This window comes from Excalfactoria chinensis, chromosome 1 (assembly GCF_039878825.1).
Source record: "Excalfactoria chinensis isolate bCotChi1 chromosome 1, bCotChi1.hap2, whole genome shotgun sequence".
Classification (NCBI taxonomy): domain Eukaryota; kingdom Metazoa; phylum Chordata; class Aves; order Galliformes; family Phasianidae; genus Excalfactoria; species Excalfactoria chinensis.
In genome coordinates this window covers 159,527,029-159,547,204 of record NC_092825.1, presented here as the reverse complement: position 1 = coordinate 159,547,204, position 20,176 = coordinate 159,527,029, and the positions used below count along the sequence as shown (strand labels likewise).

General features: G+C 46.8%; 2 protein-coding genes across 2 annotated transcripts in view; one reads left to right on the top strand and one right to left on the bottom strand.

Annotated features, from left to right (window-relative positions):
- Positions 1 to 1,185: 1,185 nt before the first annotated feature.
- On the top strand, positions 1,186 to 8,629 carry LOC140264715 (fibrinogen-like protein 1). The gene is made up of 8 exons (XM_072360643.1): positions 1,186 to 1,297; positions 2,742 to 2,823; positions 4,130 to 4,340; positions 5,087 to 5,246; positions 5,984 to 6,081; positions 6,160 to 6,248; positions 7,247 to 7,437; positions 8,424 to 8,629. The coding sequence occupies exons 2-8, from the start codon at positions 2,752 to 2,754 to the stop codon at positions 8,611 to 8,613; spliced, it is 1,011 nt and encodes a 336-aa protein (XP_072216744.1). The 5' UTR covers positions 1,186 to 1,297; positions 2,742 to 2,751; the 3' UTR covers positions 8,614 to 8,629.
- THSD1 (thrombospondin type 1 domain containing 1) overlaps positions 8,629 to 20,176 on the bottom strand; it is a 29,563-nt gene continuing 18,015 nt past the window's right edge. Inside the window, exons 4-5 of the mRNA XM_072360632.1 lie at positions 17,831 to 17,989; positions 8,629 to 14,368 (exon numbers count right to left, since the gene is read on the bottom strand). Coding sequence (XP_072216733.1) covers positions 12,993 to 14,368; positions 17,831 to 17,989 — 1,535 coding nt within the window. The 3' untranslated portion in view covers positions 8,629 to 12,992. The remainder of the gene's footprint in view (positions 14,369 to 17,830; positions 17,990 to 20,176) is intronic.

Here is a 20,176-nt window from a genome sequence, read left to right as displayed (position 1 = left end):
CATAGGACCCTGCAAACACCCATGGCTGACCATGATGCTCTAATGCTGCTGCATTGTGCTCCTCTCCCCCAGAATCAAGATATGTCCATGGGTTGAAGGGACATGCATGTTGGCCAGATAGGCAAGAGCATAATTTGGTGCGTGTCAACTCATGCACTGTCCAACTCAAGCTGAGAAAGAGACAGTGTGGATAAAAGCATGAGAAGAGCTGAATGACACAGCCCCGGGGAACAGTACACAGACCCCACTTGCTTGGGGGCATCCAAAACAGCTTCAAAACCCCCACCTCAAAACAAGGGTAGTGAATAAGTGGTGAGAAAAGCACTGCTTACATAATCCTTTCATGGTGAGATGGGTCTGTAGTTCCTGTTTTGAAGAAATAAACATCACTGCTGTACTTTGTAAGAGCTGTAAAGTCCCGCTTTAGCGAAGGGTAATAGGAAAATCTATGAGGGGTTGACTTACATACCTTGTCTTTTGCCCCACAGCCCCTCCTCAGACCACAGCCCTGTAAAATGGAGCATTCCTGCTATTGCATTTAAAAGAATCTGTAATTCCTTGGCCATAACGCAACTGGACGCACTCATCTGTTTGCTTTTTTCTCCCTTCCACAAATGTCCTTGTTTGTGTCAAACAGCAAATATGATCATCCAGCTCCAAGGAATTACACAACCGCAAGCCCTTTGAGATTACAGCTGAACATCAAATCTTGCTCAACACCCCTGCGCTCATTTCTTGGTTCAGATTTTCAGCTCCTTCAGCGTTACGGCTGCACTGTGCTTTTTACATATAAACCAGATCAAACGGCAAAAGAAACACCGACCACAAAAGCTGCATTCATTCCACCTTGTAGGGCTTACCGCAATGAGCCTGTCCGTATTAAATACGAGATAAAACTCCCACGAGGAGCATTAGCCTGAGTGATTCATAGAAACACTTCAGCAAGTCAGTCTTGGTTGAGCTCCACGGTCAGATAAGGTGGGTAATGATACGCAACCAGCAGAGTCGCTCTCATTTGGAGAGCACTGCTGATAGAAACATAACTGTTCCTTATTCTAACTGTGAGGTATTGGGTAACAACAGATACATCAGGGTTCGGGTAAAACTGCGTGTGTTTTGTGTGGAGCTGCCTGTTGCGGTGAAACATTCTTCTGAGCCCTTGATGTGGGCCATCTGGAAAGGAAAATCTACTCAGCCTCTAGAAAGAAAGCCAGGATTATGATCACTTTATTTTGCAGTTGACTTCCAAGGGAGATATTCTTATCAGGAGGAGGTCTGAAGGAAAGGCAAGTTGCAGGTATGTGGATTTAATATATGTCGATAAAGGCATAGACAAAGGCGCTTTTCCCCCCTCTAGACTTCACTATCTATTTTTCAGGAGTCATTGCTCCAATCCATCCTTCCTGTTACCTTTTTGCTTCCACCCACATTCTCTACACTGGATCTGATCCTGACCTCAGCGCCAGAATGGCAGCGGGATGGAGAAGTACCAGCAGTCCTGGGCTGAGAACCATTCTATAACGCTGAAATCTTTTCTCTGTCATCTGAAAAAATGCCACGTGCCAGAGCTCACACCTGCACGTCTTTTATCAGTGACTTCCACAGGGCAGTTCTCTTGGTTTGCTTTGGCCCTGGCTTTCAGGCAGCTCCCCTGTCACAGCGGCTTTGCCAGCTCTATATGCTTGCTCCTAGGGTCGCAAGCTGAAGCAAAGCAAGTCCTGGGAGCGCAGATCCGGGGAGCCAAGTTTCTGCAGCGCTTCCAGATGTGAAGAGGGGGAGTTGCTTTATCCCATTTCTCAGACTTTGTTTTATTCTTTTACGATTCCTTTTATTGTTATTATTACTCTTTAAGCACACCATGCAGGCGCACTGTGAACAATATGTACTGTTCGCTTGCACTCAGCTGCATGCTCCCAGTGGTGCTTGTTTATGTGTTTTTTTCTAGCTGAGCCTCAGCCCAAAGCCCTGTCTGTGTGCTGGGTTATTTTTCTACTTCTCCACTGAAAACCTGAAAACCCCACTGAAAACCACCCCGTGCCCACTCTGTGCCCACTCTGCAGCTCCTGTACTAACAGGCAGCTCTGTGGGCTGCAGGAGGGGATCCATGTGCTCACTGAACCAGGAGATAGATACCTGTTATCTCTGGGGAGTGTGGACTGCACAGGGACTGTGTGATTTTGACTGTCTATCCTGACAAGGAGCGCTCTGGTGAGATGCTGAGTAGCTTCCCATGTGTACAAGCGCTAAAGAGAGGGGGCAGAGGATGCTGGAGCATCACATGGGGGGTTTGTTCCTCCAGTGCAGCAGAAGGTTGGACCAAAGCCTCAGTCTCCATGTCATCACACTGATGTTTCAGCCTTTCCCTTGCATGCACCTTTTCTCCCACTCTGCCCTGTCTGTGGCTTGAAGTTACCTAAGTTACCTCCTTATCAAATAAAACAGAATCACAGAATCGTTACAGTTACAGACTAAGACCACCAAGATCCAACCAGCAGCCCATCCCACTATGCCCACTGACCACGGCCCTCGGTGCCGCATCTACATGGCTCTTGAACGCCTTCAAGGACAGTGACTCCACTTTCCTTGGGCAGCCTGTGCCACTGTCTCACCACTCCTTGTGAAAAAATATCCAACCTTGTAGCATTTACTGGGGAGCTGAATGTGACTGTGATGTAGGGGAGAAAGGGTGAGCTGTGAAAGGAGCTTAAGAAACAGGGCAGACTGTCAATGCTTCTTTTCAGGTGCTCAGAGATGAGTGTGTTGATGGCCTGGTTGCTGCTGCTCCTTCTGGTCAACTTCAGCTCACCTGCACCCAGGTTTTCGGTGCGTATTGCCTCAGCCAGTGTCTGTACAGCCTTTCTGTGATATGCCAATGGGTTGTTTCCAGTCACGTAGGGATAGGTGTCCTCTGCAGACAATGTGGGACTGCAGGAGCTTACAGCTAAGGGAAGGTTATTCTTGTTGCCCTAATAAGAAGAGTTTCACAGCATTAGGGGCTGGGCAACCCTCCACATGGCTGGACTGAGGTTGCTAAGAATTGCAAACAACAACAAAAAAGACCTTTCAAGGGGGGAAAATAGAAAAAGAAAAAAGATTTTACGGCCAGCAAATAAATACTTGATTCCATTTCCTCAGGGAAAACCGTCTTCTTTTTTATTAATTGCAATTTAAGAAGCAGGGAAAGAGGAGCTCGACACAGTCTGAAGCAATCTGTTTTCATCTGATGAGCAAATCACTCTTGGGCCAGCTCAAAGAGGTACAGGGTTTGGCAGAGGTGAGCCCAGAGCTGCCTGCAGCAAGTTCCTGTGTGGCTCCAACCTGGCAACACTCCTCGGCAGGAGAAAGCCAACAAGTGGAGGAAAAGAAGCAGGCGGCTGGGCAGCCATGTGTTGGCACACCCAGCAATCTGTTGTCCTGCACAACTGCTTGTTTCTCTCATGCCTAGAAGTGGGCCTGCTCTGATGTTGCTCCAACCAGCTTGCTCAGAGTAAAACCAGCAGCTGGTTCTTACGCACACCTTTGCTTGTCTGTCTTGGAAGAGATTTTGCTCTGTTTTGTTGATGTTACCAATGGGGTATCATCAGCCACAGACTAGGTTGTTGCTGAAAGTCCCAGCCAAAGTGGGCCGGATTCTGGCCTTGATTATAGTAATGCAGCTCTGAAGTTACTCCACTTATCCCAGTAGGCCCACTGCTTTTCAGCTCTTTTATCTTCCAGTTTTACAAGGTATTTCACTGGTTTAGCCTGACTGCAGTGCAAGAGCAAGGATTTTCTGCTCTTATTACCCTGAGGAGTTTCATAGTCTGCAAAACTCCCTTTGATTTCCTTAAGTGAGCTGAATGCCTTTTGTCCTAAGTAATTTTCCACATATCTGATGATATTCTGCAATGCTCAGATCAGTGGAAAGACCATTGCAAGAAACCACTTTTCACTGGGTTCAACTCAGCAGCCCATGCTTCAGGACTTGTACTTCTTGGGAAGGGACTGCCATCGAGTCATCTTGATCCATAGAGGCAGAGCAATATTTTGGGGTCAAGAGGAGACAGACACTCATTTCTTCTCTGCCCCTCTGTTCCTATCACTGATTGAACTGTGCTTTTTGTTCTTTCCTTTTTCTCCTCCCTCCCAGGAAAATGATATTTGCCTCCTAGACAACAATAAATTGAGACAAAGGTTAAAACATCTTCAAGATTTACTTTACTTGTATGAACTGCAGCTGAAGGACATCCTGGAGAACACTTATCACAGGACAAAAAGTGAGCTCTTCTCAGGCAACAGGAGCATGCAGCATGAGCCTCTTTTACCCACAACCAGTGGGAATTTGATAGTCTATGACCAAGGTACATTTTGCATTAGCATATGTTGGAAATGTCAGCTGGTAAGAAAGTTTAATTCTTCCTGCAGTGTCCCTTATATCCATATATCCTTATGTCCGTCAGACCTGCTTTAGACATGTGCTATAGGAGAAGATGGGATGCAGGCACTGCAACCTGTCTGAAAGAAACCAGCATCCCTGTTCTTTATCACTTCTGTTGTGTGGTAATACACATGCATGCTGTGTCTCTTGCTGTCACTCCGATAACTTGAATCGTGGGCTGTGGCCATTATTTTACCCTTGATGGGCATTACACTGAAAGTATGAATCCCTGCTGGAAACGGTCACACAAACTCACCCTCCAGTGTTAGAAATGTTAGGCCTTTATCCAGACCAAAGTACAGCTGAGGTTAAATTTCCACATGGAAATTTAGTACCACTTGCAGTGAAGCTCTATCTGTGTTGTTCTGGGAGTCTGAGGTACAGCTGGGCCCAGCCAAGTGCCCATGCCATTCCCCGGTCTCTGCATGGTGTCTGCTGTAGCCCCACCTGAGCTGTACCTGCCCCTGTCTCACAATGACTCCCAAGGCCCTAAAGCCCCGCTCTGGAAACCAGCATTGTTAACACCTTTCTGACCTGTCTGCTTTGGCACTGCAGGCCTTGCAGAGCCAGTCAAAGGTCCCTGTCCTATTTCTCTTGTCGAAGCCCTCTCTCAGCTGCACATACCCCTTTGCATTCCCTCATATAACAAACCAATACCATTCTGCCCAGATTGTTCTGCAGTGTATAATAGGAAGAAGACCAAAAGTGGCTACTACCGGGTCAGGCCCAGGGCAGACCAAGAGCCTTTCCTGGTGTACTGCGACATGTCTGATGGTGGTGGGTGGACTGTAATTCAGCGGCGGAGTAATGGCAGAGAGAATTTCAACAGGTAGGTGCCTTGAGGACCCATCAACAGAACCTTCTGTGAGACCCCCAGTGCCCACCGGGTGGCAAAACCCAAGGATTGAGAAGCTGGATAAGCAAGATAATAACCATGATAACTCTTTGCGTTAGGGCGATGTGTGGGTATATATTGGTAACAGGAGGCCATTTTCAAGATGGATTTTAAATGCCTTTTCCATGGCTGTCTGCATTTGAGAGTGTATGTGTGTGCATATTTGTAGGTCAGGCAGAACTGAAACCCCCACAAACAACCTGAGAGAGGGAATAAGGACAGGGTTAATTAAATTGGAAATATCAGTGCACAGGAAGTATATGTGAATAGCAAAGACAGCACAGAAATAACAGGAGGTTTTAAGTTACTGACATGATTAGAAGAACGTAATAACATAAGATTTATCTTAAGAACAACAAAGCTGGATGATTCTGGTGCAAAATAAGTATGTGTCTTTAAAGGACAAGTTGCCACAAACAATGACACTGCAAAGAAACAGAAGTGAGAGCGGTCAGTGAATTAAAAATAGGCTTAAGTGGAACAGGAACACAGAGCAGATCCAGATGTTTTCCTTCCAGCTTCATCCAGAAGCTTTCATTTGCAGCTTCTGCTCATTTTCAGACTCTTCGCTATATCACTTTATTCATCCAGGTCTACTGTATATGTTAGACTGCAAGTGTCACCGACTGACCCTTGTTACCCCCATATGCTGAAATTTGTATCTATTTCAGGAAGTGGAACGATTACAAACTGGGATTTGGGAAGTTCCAGGGCAAGAATGATGAATACTGGCTGGGCAATGACCACATCTACGACCTGCTTGCTAGAGGTGCAAGTATTCTCCCTCCACAGGCTTTTCCAATTCACCTGAGATAGTTCGTCTAACGGGAGTCCACTTTGTGCTTAGGAGAGAGCTCATTAAAGATTGACCTGATGGACTGGCATGGGGAAAGACGTTATGCGGTATACGAAAACTTCCAGCTCACCAATGAACAGGTAAGAAATGGAGAGAGCAATGAATTCCTGAGAGGACAGGTCCGTTAGGCTAAAAATCAGATGACTTCTAGGTCTTAGAGGAGAGAAGATACTACAGGAGTTGATCTAGTTGATCCATGACCAGCTTATGAATGCATCTGCTTGGCACAGTTTCCTGCAACAGGCGTTGTGATCAATGAGCCAGGCAGAGCTTTCCAGCTTGTTGCATAGTGTATGAAATGATTCATGAAAATCAGTAAAGCCTGAAGCCCTTTTAATCAATGCTAGTGTAACAGAAGGGCTACTAAAATGATGAAGAGACTGGAACATTGCTCATACGAGGCAAGGCTGGGGGAGCTGGGCCTGCTCAGCTTGGAGAAGAGGAGGCTCAGGGGGGACCTTACCCATGTGCAACACTGGAGGGCCCGGGTTCGAATCCCCCCTGTGGCGCAAGTGGTAGAAGTGCTGCTCTGCTACACTAGAGGGCTCGAATCCCGGGGGTTGGACTCGATGATCTCTAAGGTCCCTTCCAACTCGCACGATACTATGATACTATGATATATGATGTGTATAAATACTTGGAAGGAGGGTGCCAGGAGGATGGGGTGAGCTCTTCTCTGTGGTTCCTAGAGATAGGACAAGAGGTAGCTGGCACAAACTGAAACAAGGGAAGCTCCGTCTGTACACAAGGAAAAACTTCTTACTGCGGGGGTGACAGAGTAGTGGCACAGGTTGCCCAGGATGTATGTGGGGTCTCCTTACCTGGAGATACTCAAAAGCTGTCTGGACACAAGTCTGGGTAACGTGCCCTAAGGGAATCTGCTTGGGAAGGCAGTGTGGACCAGATGGTCTCCAGATACCTCTTTCCACCTCAACCATTCTGATATCATGAATGATGAAGCCAAAAGTCACCTGTGACTTCAACAGCCACTTATTTGACAGGGGATACAGCGGATGGAGAGAATTGGATCTCAAAAATAAGAGCTGAAATCAAAGACGCATTTCACATCCCATTGCAGGACAACTACAGGTTATGGTTTGGCACCTACTCCGGTAATGCTGGTGACGCTCTGTCTGGTGGGAGCAGTTTTGAAGATCAGTGGTCAGCCTCTCACAGAGGGATGCAGTTCACCACATCAGACAAGGATCACGATCGATTCCTGGCAGGCAACTGTGCATTGGAGAGCAGTGGTGGTTGGTGGTTTAACAGGTACAGAAAGCAGTTGATTCTACTCAGCCTTTGGAATGAACAGGGTGTGGGTGGCAGTTCTGCCAAGAGGACCTGCCTGCCTTGCAGCAGATGGAGGTTGCTGTTGGCACATGCCACCTCGCACAGCTAAATCTGACATGCTCATAACAACAGGAAAACAATCTGCTACTTTTGTTATGAAGCCAAGCAGGTCAGCTGCATTCATTTTAAGAAAACACGGCAGAATAAAAGTATATGGGGAATGACTTGGAAGAAGAGCCTGACTGAAAATTCCTTGGAAGTGCTTTGGGTTATATCCTATGAAAGAAAATAGTCATGGACGCTGCAAGAGGAAGAATGCAAAAGTTTGTTATGGCACTTGTAAAGGGGACAAGCTACTCTTTACTCTTCCTGGTGAAGTATTTTCCATTTGGGTATGCCCCCAAAAGCAGATAGGGTTCAGCAGCCTCAGGAGCAGAGACATCCCACCAGCAGGAGTTCTTCTACACTTTAATGCAAGACAGACCTCTTTTTTGTTTAATCTAAGCCCCCATTGCATATGAATTGAAGTCAGTGGAGCTACAAAAGCGTACACCAGTAGCTAGATTCAACCTGATTAAAAGACACCTGCACTGTTAGGTGTTAATATATGCTTGAGCTGAAGCACACCACAAACCTCTGTTCAGGGAAATGAATCATGTTCCTGGTCAGTACACTCAAAGTAGCCAACAGGTTGTGTTATCTGACCAGAGCAGGTGTTTGCTTTAGGATGACCCGCGTACTTCTCTTGGCTCCACTGACTGCATTAACCAGTTCTCCATTGGTAGCAGTAGGATATCAGATATCTAGTTTATCGCAGATATATCTAGTGTCTGAACCTGTCAGTGAATCCCACCCATGGTATTTCCAAATGTATGTTGCGTGACAGTTGTACCTTGTTGTAATAACACAACGTCTTCCCAGGCTAAACATCATCTCCTTTTTTCCCTCCCCTACATTGTTCCAAGGTGCCATGCTGTAAACCTCAATGGATGGTACTACAAAGCAGGAAGGTACAACGGATCCCATGACAACGGCATTGTTTGGTCTACGTGGCGCGGCATGTGGTACTCGCTCAAATCCTCAGCCATGAAAATCAGGTCTCCATTCTTTGTTGACAGCGAGAGTGGAGATGGTGAGGATGGTCAGGGCAGCTGAAATCTGCTGCTTTGAAAAGAGAAAAAGTACAGGATGAAAAGAGTTTTGTACATTAATAGCCAGCTTGCTGCCGCTGCCAATTGCCAGCACTGCACTGTGGTAACTGTAGCTGCACCTACTAGCTGAGGGGAAAGCTGTGAGCCGTAAGAGCACAGCCAGCCAACAATCAAATGGAAAATGTATGGAAGAAACACAGCTTTCTTTATCAGCAGTTTTTGGGACTTCATTGCAGAGTGATTCTGAAAAGCTCTCTGGATCCTGAATGATCAAGCACATTCTTTTAGCTACCTGTACTCCTCAAGGGTAGGTCTTTCTCATCTTGATAGTGATGGTCGGTGCCTGAGTTATGAGAACAGAAACAATGAGGTGATAAGGAATTGGACTTCATCTGGTGTGCCCTCATCAGTGTTTTGTTTTGGGTTAGCAGCATGTTTTTAAGCCACCCTCTATGGTCACCAATTGCCACACCTGAGTTTCAGAACACGCCTAGAATGCAAAACCAAACCTGACGATGGATATGCTCCAACAGCAAAGAAGCATCCTGAATACTTGCAAGTAAGACTGCTTCAAAGTAAGCCCCAACAACACGGGCAATGTTGATGCTGCATTTCATTGCCCCCGCTTTGCTCTGCAGAGCCACTTCTATAGCATACTGGGGTGTGCTAATGCAGTCACAGACAGTGCTGATAATTATATTTAAGTCTCAGATTTAAATCAGGCAGATTTTACTCAATTTGAGATTAGAGCAGATATCCTTGGGAGTTCATAAAATGCAATCACGATCCATCTCTGTGTACTTGTGTAATTGAGCAGACCACTTCAGAATTATTAAATCATAGAATTGTTAGAGTTGAAATGGGCCCCTAAAGGCCATCAGGTCCAATTCCCCTGTAATGAACAAGGACACCTACAGCTCCATCAGGTGCTCAGAGCCCCATCCAACCTGACCTTGGGTGTCTGCAGGGATGGGGCATCCACCACCTATCAGGGCAACCTGTGCCACTGCCTCACCAAACCTACTGTAAGACCTTTTCCTTAGCGAAGGTGAATCAGCATACAGACAGTGATTGAAACACAAGGCACACTGCGTTCGTTATCTCATCTGAGGGAAATGAAAGAGCATAAATGAAATACTGACAATTTATTTTCCACAAGTTGTTGAGAACAACAAGTCAGAATGAACAGCAATATCAACTTGATGCGTATCATTTAACTACCGTGTTGCAGGATGAGCCCTTCTTTTTTCTTTCTTTTCTGAATTTACCATGTTTTTTAAACAGGCTATTTTCCATTTCTTCGCTTTTAGAACAACGCACGTTATAATTTGTATTACGTAGCCGTAAGTGTGAAATAAAACCATCTGAGTAGGACTGAACACGTTGCATCTGTTTTTAAACAGTAGGAATTTGAACAGCGGTTTGGATGAAAACCTTGAGAAAGCACCTAATGTGGGAATATCGTTATTGTGTTCTCTCTGGTGCGTAGGTACCTTCTGTCCCAAGTAGTTCAGAGGGGTCTGCAAAGTAAATCTAATTTCTATGTCTCAAGCTGTCCTGGAGACCATGCAGAGACGTATGAACAGTCAGTGTACTTGGTTTGATCCCTCTGCTTTTTCAGGATGTAAATCCTGTTCTCACTTGTTTTGGACATCCCAATGATTGCAGAAGCAAATGCCAGCATGCAATGGGCCGGTGCTCCAGGGAAATGTTCTCCTGATGTCCATGCCTGGTGAGATCGCATCACTGCCCTCTTCCCAAGAATTGCTGTGGGCCCATGTGGAAAAACCTGCACCTGTACCCCTCCAATGAGCTTGCCCTTGTGAAGAAAGAGCTGCAGCACTTACTATTTCATTTTGAGCAGGTATTAACCCATCTGATGTCAAACTACCAAGCAGAAGCAGTCAGCAGGGCTTACTCTGACAGCTGTTATCCAGTCCAGTCCTCTGATAGCCATAAAGCCAAAGGAGTCCATTACCCAAAGCCTGGACTGCCTTCAGCCAGTACCAGCATTTTGCTGCCTCTCTGAGACAGAAAATGGGTCAAGATCTGTCAGCCTGGGGTGGAAGAGAGTCTGACTCATTCACTGCTGCCTTAGATTTGTGATGTCCACCTCATGCACTGCAGTCACCAGAGGCAGCCTGATGTTGAGAAGAGGCTGCAGAAAGCTTTAAGGCCAGCTTGGCTGGGACCCTGGGCAACCTGATTTAATACTTGGTCTAGTGGCTGGCAGCCCTGACTGTGGCAGGCAAGTTGGACCTTCATGATCCCTGAGTTCCCTTCCAACCCAAGCCATTCTATGTTTCCATGAAAGCAGCAGCTAGCTTAGAGCAGGGCTGCCTTTTTCGGGTGCTGGGAGCTCCTTGGAGACCCAAGAGTCGCAAGGCTTTGGGCAGGACCCCACAGCACCTAAAGCAAACCCTACTGAGTGTGTCAGAACACCTTTAATCTTAATAAATACCGTAAAATGGCACTAGACAAGTACTAGTTTGATCTGAGAACTACTGTCAAGCTCAAATACCTCCCACTGAAGGTTTTATTAAGGCTTCCTGAATGTTGTTATGCAGTACATTTGATCATCCATTTCTCCAGGGTCTCCTGCCTTACAAGACTGTAAATACATCTCGCAGCACTGTAGCTCTGAAGCTGACAGATCAGTGCTTCAGGGCAAATATGTTTCGCACAGCCAAGTTTACCTTAGCACAGAGATGGTAAGTGAGCTAAGAGGTAATTGCTCTAGAGATCTGGTTTCCAGCTCATTTAAGTCAGTCTAAAGACCGGTTACATTTGATTAGCTTTGGATTGGACCCCAAGCGCGGACTTGTTCTGAACCGCTGTAAGCAGCACACTGAGCTGACAGGTGATGGGAACACGTCGCTGTGCTGGAGCAGCTCTGGGAAGAGGCAGCACTCAGCATCCTGACACTCAAGCCCCGAGCTCCAGCAGCAGCTGGAAAATGTTCCTTTGGCTGCAGAGCCCAGCTGGCGGCCAAACACTGACATTCTGCCTCCTCCCAGCACAGCGAGCCCTGCCATACAGATCGGGCTACTTACAGGGGTGTTTGAAGACTGACAGTTCTCTGCCTGAACCCACCTTCCCTCATCCCATCTCTTGCTGCCAGCACCTTTTCTTCCCTTGGTTGCACCCAGCAGTGCTCCTCTTGTCCCTGCAGGCTCTGAAGAGGCGGCTGCTCCAATGAATGCCAAGCAAACGCCCTGAGTCATTCTCGCTGGCCTGAGCTGTGTCTGTGCTGTCAGTTAGGGTTTCGACCCAGCTCTGAATTCCTCCAGCACTGAGTAATCTCTGATTTATAATTCCCGATTATCGAGCATGAAAAAGAAAACACCAATGTAACTTTTGCATTTCACTTCCAGGTTCTCTGGGAATCGACAGATGTTGGCAAGCCTTTTTCCTTTTGGTTTGCAAACCAGGTATTCACTAAATGAGTGTGTTCTTCGCTGGGCTTGTCCGTGGTTTATTTTGAACTTGCTGTGGTAGCATCACTGTCAATTAATTGACACAGAAAACAAACTGCTCAATAAAGGCGAAGATGATCACAGAATGGGCGGGCGGTCAGACTGCTCCCACTGCCCGCTATGGCTATTCAAACACTAACATTTCCGAGGGCTACACTTCGATAATTCTCTTGGCCCCTCCCACCAGCATGCCCTTTCCTACTATCTCCTGCAGATATCTGCACATCGCTGTATCTTCTTGCTACAAATATTGGCAGAAGGAGAATATCAGAGCACTGAGTGATGGAAAAATACCCCCTCCATTTTCTCTCCAAATGGGCGGGATGCGCTGCTTGTGCTTCCACCCACCCAGCGAAGAGGAGCACCAACACACGACACGTTTCAGCAACTACAGTCAACACAGCTCAATAATGACCACAAAAAGAAAAAATAAAAAGATGGAAATTGCTCACAGCTTGGGGTTTGTGTTTCCTAAATGGGAAATGATTCGCTAATTAGGACAGGTGTTTGGAAAATGGATCTCTTAGGACAACACCATCTACCAATAGAAGGCTTCCACGAGACGAAAACATCCAGATCAATGGGATTCATTATGTCTGAAGCATGAGAGGTGACTGCTGTATGCAGCAAAACCCAGTGCATTACTCCTGTGTCACACCTTCGCTAATACAAGCTTTCCAAGGGTATGATGTGCGTATTTTTAGACACACACATACAAAAAAAAAAAATTATACGAAAGTACTTTCCAGTAATTCTATAGGAATGCATTCCCATAAGTCAGACTTTGGGAATTCTCTCCTTCTCCAAGTGGAGGAACGTAATTCCCACTGCTCCTTTCAGCAGAACCCAGCAGATGTTGCAGACCCGCTCCCGCACAAGCCCCTCCTATGGGGTCACACCGAGTGCCTCAGATCACGAGCTTCTCAATACTTAAAGTACTTCTTTCGTCCTCTTCGTTTGAGCCGAAATACCCAGGGAGATCGATCATTTGCTGCTCTGCCTCTGTTAAGCCAAAGGTAGTATTATCGTAGAAGGCAAATTCAGGGTCCACTGGGAAGCTCTGGCACTTGTCCTTCCGGTACTGGGCAGGGCTGACAGTGAGGCCTCTCTGGTAACTCTCTTTGCCAGCAGAACCCGTTTCCTTCCGCCACGCACCCTTGGGGTTAGGCGAAGGGCCCCGCTTACTCCGGCTGGTCTCAGGCTTTTCAGGGGCCCTCTCCTGACTGGCATGTTGCCGATCAGCGATCAGGTCCAGCTTCTTCACAGGCGGACATGCCCTGTGGTGGCCTTTCATGCCGTGGCCCTGTGGTTCGCACGTCGGTGCAGTGCTGTGGGGTTGGTCCAGCTTTTCACAGGTTGGGTTTGTGTTCCTCAGTTTTGGCCGCGTTCTGTCTTCCAAGCCTTGGTCCCACGTCCTGGTCCTAGAGGTATACAGAGGAGTCTGCCGGGGGGTGAGGGTGGACATGCTTCTCTCTCTGAAAGGCCTGGCCTTCTTTGTTTCATGGAAGCTGGCTGTTCTTCTAAACTGAGGGTTTCTGTGGCAGCCCCTCTCGGACAACTCCCCTCTGTTATCTGGGTGTTTGAAATGAGCTCTTCTTATCAAGGTCTGGGTGGGGCTCATCGCAACACTGGCCTGGGAGAATGGAAAATCCAGCCTCGGGTTACAGCCTTCTCCTACCAATCTGGGCTGACCGGCTGCCTGGTCCAGAAATGGCGCTTTGATCCGAAATTTGTTGGCCACTCCCTCCTCTTGGGTTTGTGCACTCAGGGGAAGCATCGTGGTGGCACCGACAACCGTGTCCGTCAGGGGATTCTGAGAGACGTGGTACACCTTGGTGGTCTCGGTCAGGCCCTTCTTCTTCATCTCTTTCAGCTGCTGCTGTGCGAGGCGGTAGCTGAATATGGGAGGGATTATTTTTTGGGCGTTTGGCTGGAAGTTCTCACTTCCAGAGGCATCTTCTTCTTGGGCAAACTGAAGGCTTCGCCTGTAGGTCAGAGGGATGTTAACAGGGGCATCCCCTCCTTCAGTGAAGCTGTCCCGCTGCTTGTTGCCCTGGCAAATGTTCTCCTCGTCAGAGTTTTTACGGAAGCCAGGGGAATGGACGGAGTTCCGACGCATGGCCGTGCTGCACTTCTGAGCTCTGCACAGCTTCCTCCAAAGGGTGATGAGAACAGTGGCAAAGATGATGAACAGGCACAAGGAGATACCTGTGATGGTGACAATGTTGTTGGCTTTCTGGTCCTCTCCTGGCTGGACAGAAGGTGGGGTGGGAGGCTTGACAGCTGTAACAAAGAGCACAGACTGTCACCATTTTTTCCATTTATCAACAGGATTTTGTATTTTGGGATGGATACTTCAGTAGAGTAACTAATTAATACAGTACAGTAAGTGGGCTGCCTGTACGATTTGCTCACTGCAGATAACTTAATACGGCTCACTTCAAACTGGCAGGAACGGATCTACTTACTTTAAATCAAGGGACCCACAGATCATTCAAATGTAATTGTCACCTTTGCCTGTTCTGCTCTTTCCAAAGGACACTCCTAAATAAGTGTAAAACAGGATGATGATATTTGCCCTCCTTTATACAGTACATCAAGATCCCCTGCTGAAAAGTGCTGCAGTGAAGTAAAATTAACAGGTGAGTAGTACAGGTATCACTTTAACATTATTCTTAGGGTGACTTAAGGGGTGTGAAAGTTATCAACTTGTGAGCCCTGCGGTTTGAAGAGAGACGGCACTAACAGTGACTGTCACTTTACAGAGCAGTCCTTTGCAGGTGCTTTTTCCACTTCCCAGTGTTGCCAACCACAGAAGACAAAGCCTTCCCCCTGCATGGCAGCTTCCTAAATGAGGTTCCATTGCTCTGCTGCCACGGCCATATTGGCATTAAAACTTTTGTTGTGAACTGGAGATGGATCTTCAAAAAGTGGAAGAATATTCTGCTAACTGGAAATAGGAACATCTCAAAGCTTTCCATAGCACTATTTGAACCTCCTTCCCGAATGTTACATCACAACACTGAACCACTGAGAGACCAGTAACTCTTGTTTTGGACAAGGTCTACAGCATTTCAGTGGCAGCCCCAAGCAGAAAACGGCATAACTGGAAGTGTGTAAGCTGTTCCAGCAGCTGATTTTAGTATCAGACAGCACTCATTTCCTAATTCCTTACAGCCAAACATCTCCATAAGGCCATGAAAATGCTGCTGGAGGACAAAGCCTCTCAGTTGTGGTGGTCAAGACCTGGCCATGAAGACGTGAGCTCAGACTAAACCACAAAAAGCTTTGCCCCAGTTTCTAGTTTGATCCAGGACCCAGAGCCTTCCACCACAGCCATGGACAGTCTGTTGTAAATCTGGCCCTGCCTGCCTTGCACTGATCGTCTGCCACGCAAAACATGTGTGCAGAATAATGAGAGGCAGACACCAGTCTGAACATACTGCCTAAAACCCAGAAAAATGCTCATTCAGCAGTGAGCTATTAACTGTGCAGGATGCCCAAATGGCAAACATAGCCCAGAAGGTCTCAGGCTGCTATGATGATGGATGTGCTGGGTGCTGGAGGCCCATTTCTTTGACTCAGAGCTGCAATGGCAACCCCCAAACCTTTGAAAAAACCCTGCTGTGAACTAAACTTTGATCTTCATATCACACTGAGAGCTCAATATCAGCATGAGGAACAACAGCACTGCCTGTTGAATGTTTCTCAGGATCCCTAATATCTGCACTCAGTCCAGCACCACCACACCCAGAGCACAGAGCTCTGCTGTTCTGATCCCAGCAGAGAAGGCAGGACCGTCACTGCCCTGGTCACTAGCATTGGCGCAGAGTAATTCATCCATTGCTCATCCTTCTCTCAGTTTCATTTTGTTCAGTTTCTAAATACTCTGTTTTCTATCTGTAACGTGCATGGTGGTATATCATTTGGAGTACGCAGCTGACAGCTAGAAAACAGTGATGTTTGAAACAGGATTAAGTAACCAGGCTTTGCTTCTTTCTCCACTTATTCAGCCATTTGCTCCATCTGCTGGACTGCTGACTGCAGACAGGGTCAGGCTGGAATAGCTCTGGGCAGGTGTGGGCAGCTGAGGGAGCATGGAGGGACGATCCCAGGCTGAGATCAGACAGCTTTAGAAGAAGACAAGCTAGCCCCTGGTGTGACTACTGCTCTCAGCAGTCTGAAGGAGATCGGTACAGAGAAGGTGACCACCCCTAGAGCAGGCCATGAGCTTCAAACTGTGCCCCTAAAACCCTGAGTCATTCCCCTCTGCTTACACTTGCAGCTTTACAATATAAGAACATCTACAGAGCCAGCCTTATCAGTGATTAAAAACATCAGAAACCTTAACAACAAACTCCTAAATTGAGAAATGACAAAATGCAAAACCTGGCTTGATGGAATATTGTTTGTAATGATGTTTATAGTTGTATTTTAATACTGTCCTTTTACCCGACCTTTTGCTCAATACCATTTCTTACAGTGCTCCATCAGTGCATTTCATTCCTACCTTATAGGAACAATATCATAACATTCAACAAACCTTCTGAAGCTGGTTCAAGCCAATACTCCCATCAAAAGAGCAGTCCTGCCTTTTCCTGCTGTGGCTACATGTTTTCCCCCTCAGCTGTCCTTCCATTTCCAATAGCACAAGCATTGCAATGGCCATGTGCTATGCAACTTCACAAAACCCCCAGACTACCCACTGTTTAGCTGGATCCAGTTCTCCACACTGCACTTTTGCCAGCACAAGGGATTAAGCGGCATGGAAGCAGCCAAGGGAAGCAGTAAGGCACCACTTGCTTTATAATATACAGTTTATAGCTATAATCTGTTAAATGATAGCCTGAGAGCCCAGGAGCTTGCATGGCCCTGTATGCCGCCCTTTGCCCATCCCTGCCAGGCAGTGGCACTTATGGGACATGAGGACATTGTAATTCCTACATCAGTCAGGTTCTGAGCAGACAAGACTTCGATCTCTCCCATCAAAACAGAGACAATTTGAAAGCAGATTATGAAGCAGCACAGAACTACAGCAGAGTTACAGACCCTGTTAAGACCATGAGGTTCTGTGCAGGTGACAAGGGAGAACTTCCCATCACCCACTACTGCAGAGTCATGAATCCCAGCATACCACACATTTTCCGTGTTACGCACATCTCCAACTCTTTTACAGGTATCTTCCATTGTGGCAGTAGACTTTTCCACATCTGTTCCTAAGGACTTACTTAAAAAAATAAGCAATCCCTCTAGTCACAAGCCAGAAAATTACCTTTTTAATTGATTTCCATTACCTACAGTCTTTGAGCTACTGTACCAGAACTAGAATCATAGAATTGCTCAGGTTGGAAAAGGCTTTAAAGATCGAGTCCAATCACAACCTGACCATACTACTCTAACAACCCTCAGCTAAATCATGTCCCTGAGCACCACATCCAAATGGTTTTTAAACACATCCAGGGATGGTGACTCAGCCACTCCCCTGGGGAGCCTATTCCAGTGCTTAACAACCCTTTCCGTAAAGAAGCTTTTCCTGATATCCAACCTAAACCTCCCCCAGCACAACTTGAGGCCATTTCCCCCCATCCTGTCACCAGTGAGAAGAGACCATCCCCACTCTTGCTACCCTGTTCCTCTCCTCCTGAAGGAGAGTTTGGAAGCTTCCATTCTACAAAGTCCTCCTAACTACATACTGTTGGCTTTTGCAACATGAGCTCACAGGAAGAGGAGAGCAGAGCTACGTACTCAGGCACTCCTCCAGCGAGCACAAGGAGGTCTCTTTTGGGGAGCCAGCACAGCCTGGTTTCACAGGTGAAGAGGTGAGGCACTCTCGGAAGCGCTCCCGGATGCCGTCTCCACAGGTGACGCTGCAGGGGCTCCAGGGCTGCCATGGGCTCCACGTTTCTGCAAACACACAAGCTCACAGCAATGAGAAACACACCTACCTCCTTGTCCGCACGGAGAAAGGCATTTAACTGTCCTCTGTTATTTAAGAAGAGCAATAAATAACCAAACAATGCAAACTGTAACACCAAAGAGCAAGCAGCATCCAGGGACCTGCTCCTGTTCCCACCAGCTTGGGGCAAGGTTCCCATTTTCGCTTTCCTTCCTTTGCCCCACGCTATGCAGCACTCAGCCAGCTGAGGCTGGCAGGAGCTGTCTGGAACAACAGCAAATGGAAATTAATCCACAAATCTTTTTAATGGCTTAGTAATTTATATATTCATAGAGTCCAAATCCTACCTGACAAATACTGCTTTTACAGCAGGATAACTTCATTGACTTAAGTGTAGTTACTCCTGATTTATATAACTGTGGAAGGAGGAGAAGCCTACGAGGCCTAATGAAAAGGCAATATTGTTTTTCCTCTTTATGATACTCTTAGCACACAAACACGTTATTGAATCGCTCATCTGACAGCTTTACAGGTCCCTGTCGTTTTATTTCTCATGCTCCAACCATTAACGCAAGATGAGATTTTGCAGGTTTATTTATTTTGCTTAAGTGGAGGCAGGCTCAGGTCCTGATGCTAACTCAGTTTTTAAATGCAGTCCCTTTCTCACTTAGGTAAAATCCTCATCCAGTGCTCAACACCCAAACTTTATAGCAGTGAGGGCCCAGAGACAGCAAGGGAACATTCCTGACTTCCAGTTCCAAAATAACAGATGAGTCCAGGTGCAGTCCCTAAGGAAAATAAAGGTGCAATCCCTAAGGATATGTACCCTGGAGACTGCCTGGTTGGTCAATTGACTCAATACCTGTCTTTAAAACGTATCAGAAAGAAAAACAACAGAGCAATTACTCCATCTCCCCTCTCAGAGATAAAACAGAAAATCAGATAAATTACAAAAAGCAAATTGGATTTGTTAAAGCTTGCTCTTTTTAATAATTTATGGTTGCTAGTGCCAACCCAGGTCATGATATTTAATTTTCTTACCCAGTTGCTCTGCTAATGGCATTCCCCAGCACTCCTGATCGGTGAGCAACATAAGAGTGCTGCGCGGCTGTCGGTGCTTTGTGACTGGAAATGGCTTTGTGATTTCATGCCATATCCATGCTGCAGTACATCTGCGTGGCCTTGTGGAGCACGGAGGGGAACCGTGAGGGGCCTGGTGGCACGACCACATGAAGCCAAGAGATCGCTCTATTTGCCTCCAACCCTACAGCAGCAATGAGATATTTGTGGTCCAAAGCTTGAAGGAACACACCCTGGCCCCACCAGCTATGAGCAGGTATCAGGGAAGGAAGCAAGAAAGCATGGCCATCAATAGCCAAATGGTCCCTCCAATGCACTCCATGGTGTCGTAGTACCTTGGGGTCTCAGGATATTCTTCTTGATGTCGGTGTCATGAAGGACCACAGCAGCATCCCACCACTGGCAGAAAGAGGGGGATGAACAGAGAAGCACGCAGCTCCTTGCAGATTGATTTATGTAAGCAGCTTGATAAGTTAGTCCCATCATTTCCAGTGCATGAGCTAGCTCGTTTCTCTGTCTCCACACTCCCTGCTCATTTTAGTGTCTGCTAATAACAGTCAGACAGAGGGCCAGATCCAGACAGGTTCTGGCTGCTTCCAGTGCTGCCACTGGTGATACTGGAGGGTGCTCAACAGCCTTTACACTTGTGCCTACGAGCTTCAACGTACATAACATTTAGGATGGGTAATTTTCTAATTCTAATGTCAGCCCCATGACATGCCCATTGCTCTGAGGCTCTTTTCACTGAGTTCAGCTTCAGCTGAGGGCACAGAGTTCCTTAGCTGGAACACTTGGCATCCATAGCTCTGGGGCTATGAACGTGTGACTGCAGCAGCAGGAAGCGCTCCAGCCCCTGTGAGAGACAGACAGTTAAACCCTGCAACTTGCTCTGCAACCTCCTGCAATTACCAGAATGCAAAGGAAAATGAAGCAGAGTTTATTCTCCCCCAAGGAAACAAAATAATTAACCTCCATTTAAGACAAACAGATCCAAAGCGCCAGGGGAAAAACCAGAAGCTCTAATAAGTGTGAGTTTTTTTCTACACGCATTTGAGGAATCAATTATCAACATGAAGACATCTCAGTGATGAGCTAGCTGGAAATAGCTGACAGTT

Coding starts and splice junctions, on each gene's coding strand:
- LOC140264715 (XM_072360643.1), top strand. CDS start 2,752: ATGAGTGTGTTGATGGCCTGGTTGCTGCTGCTCCTTCTGGTCAACTTC. Junction 5,247..5,983: donor GGCAGAGAGAATTTCAACAG/GTAGGTGCCTTG, acceptor TATCTATTTCAG/GAAGTGGAACGATTACAAAC. Junction 6,249..7,246: donor TCCAGCTCACCAATGAACAG/GTAAGAAATGGA, acceptor ATCCCATTGCAG/GACAACTACAGGTTATGGTT.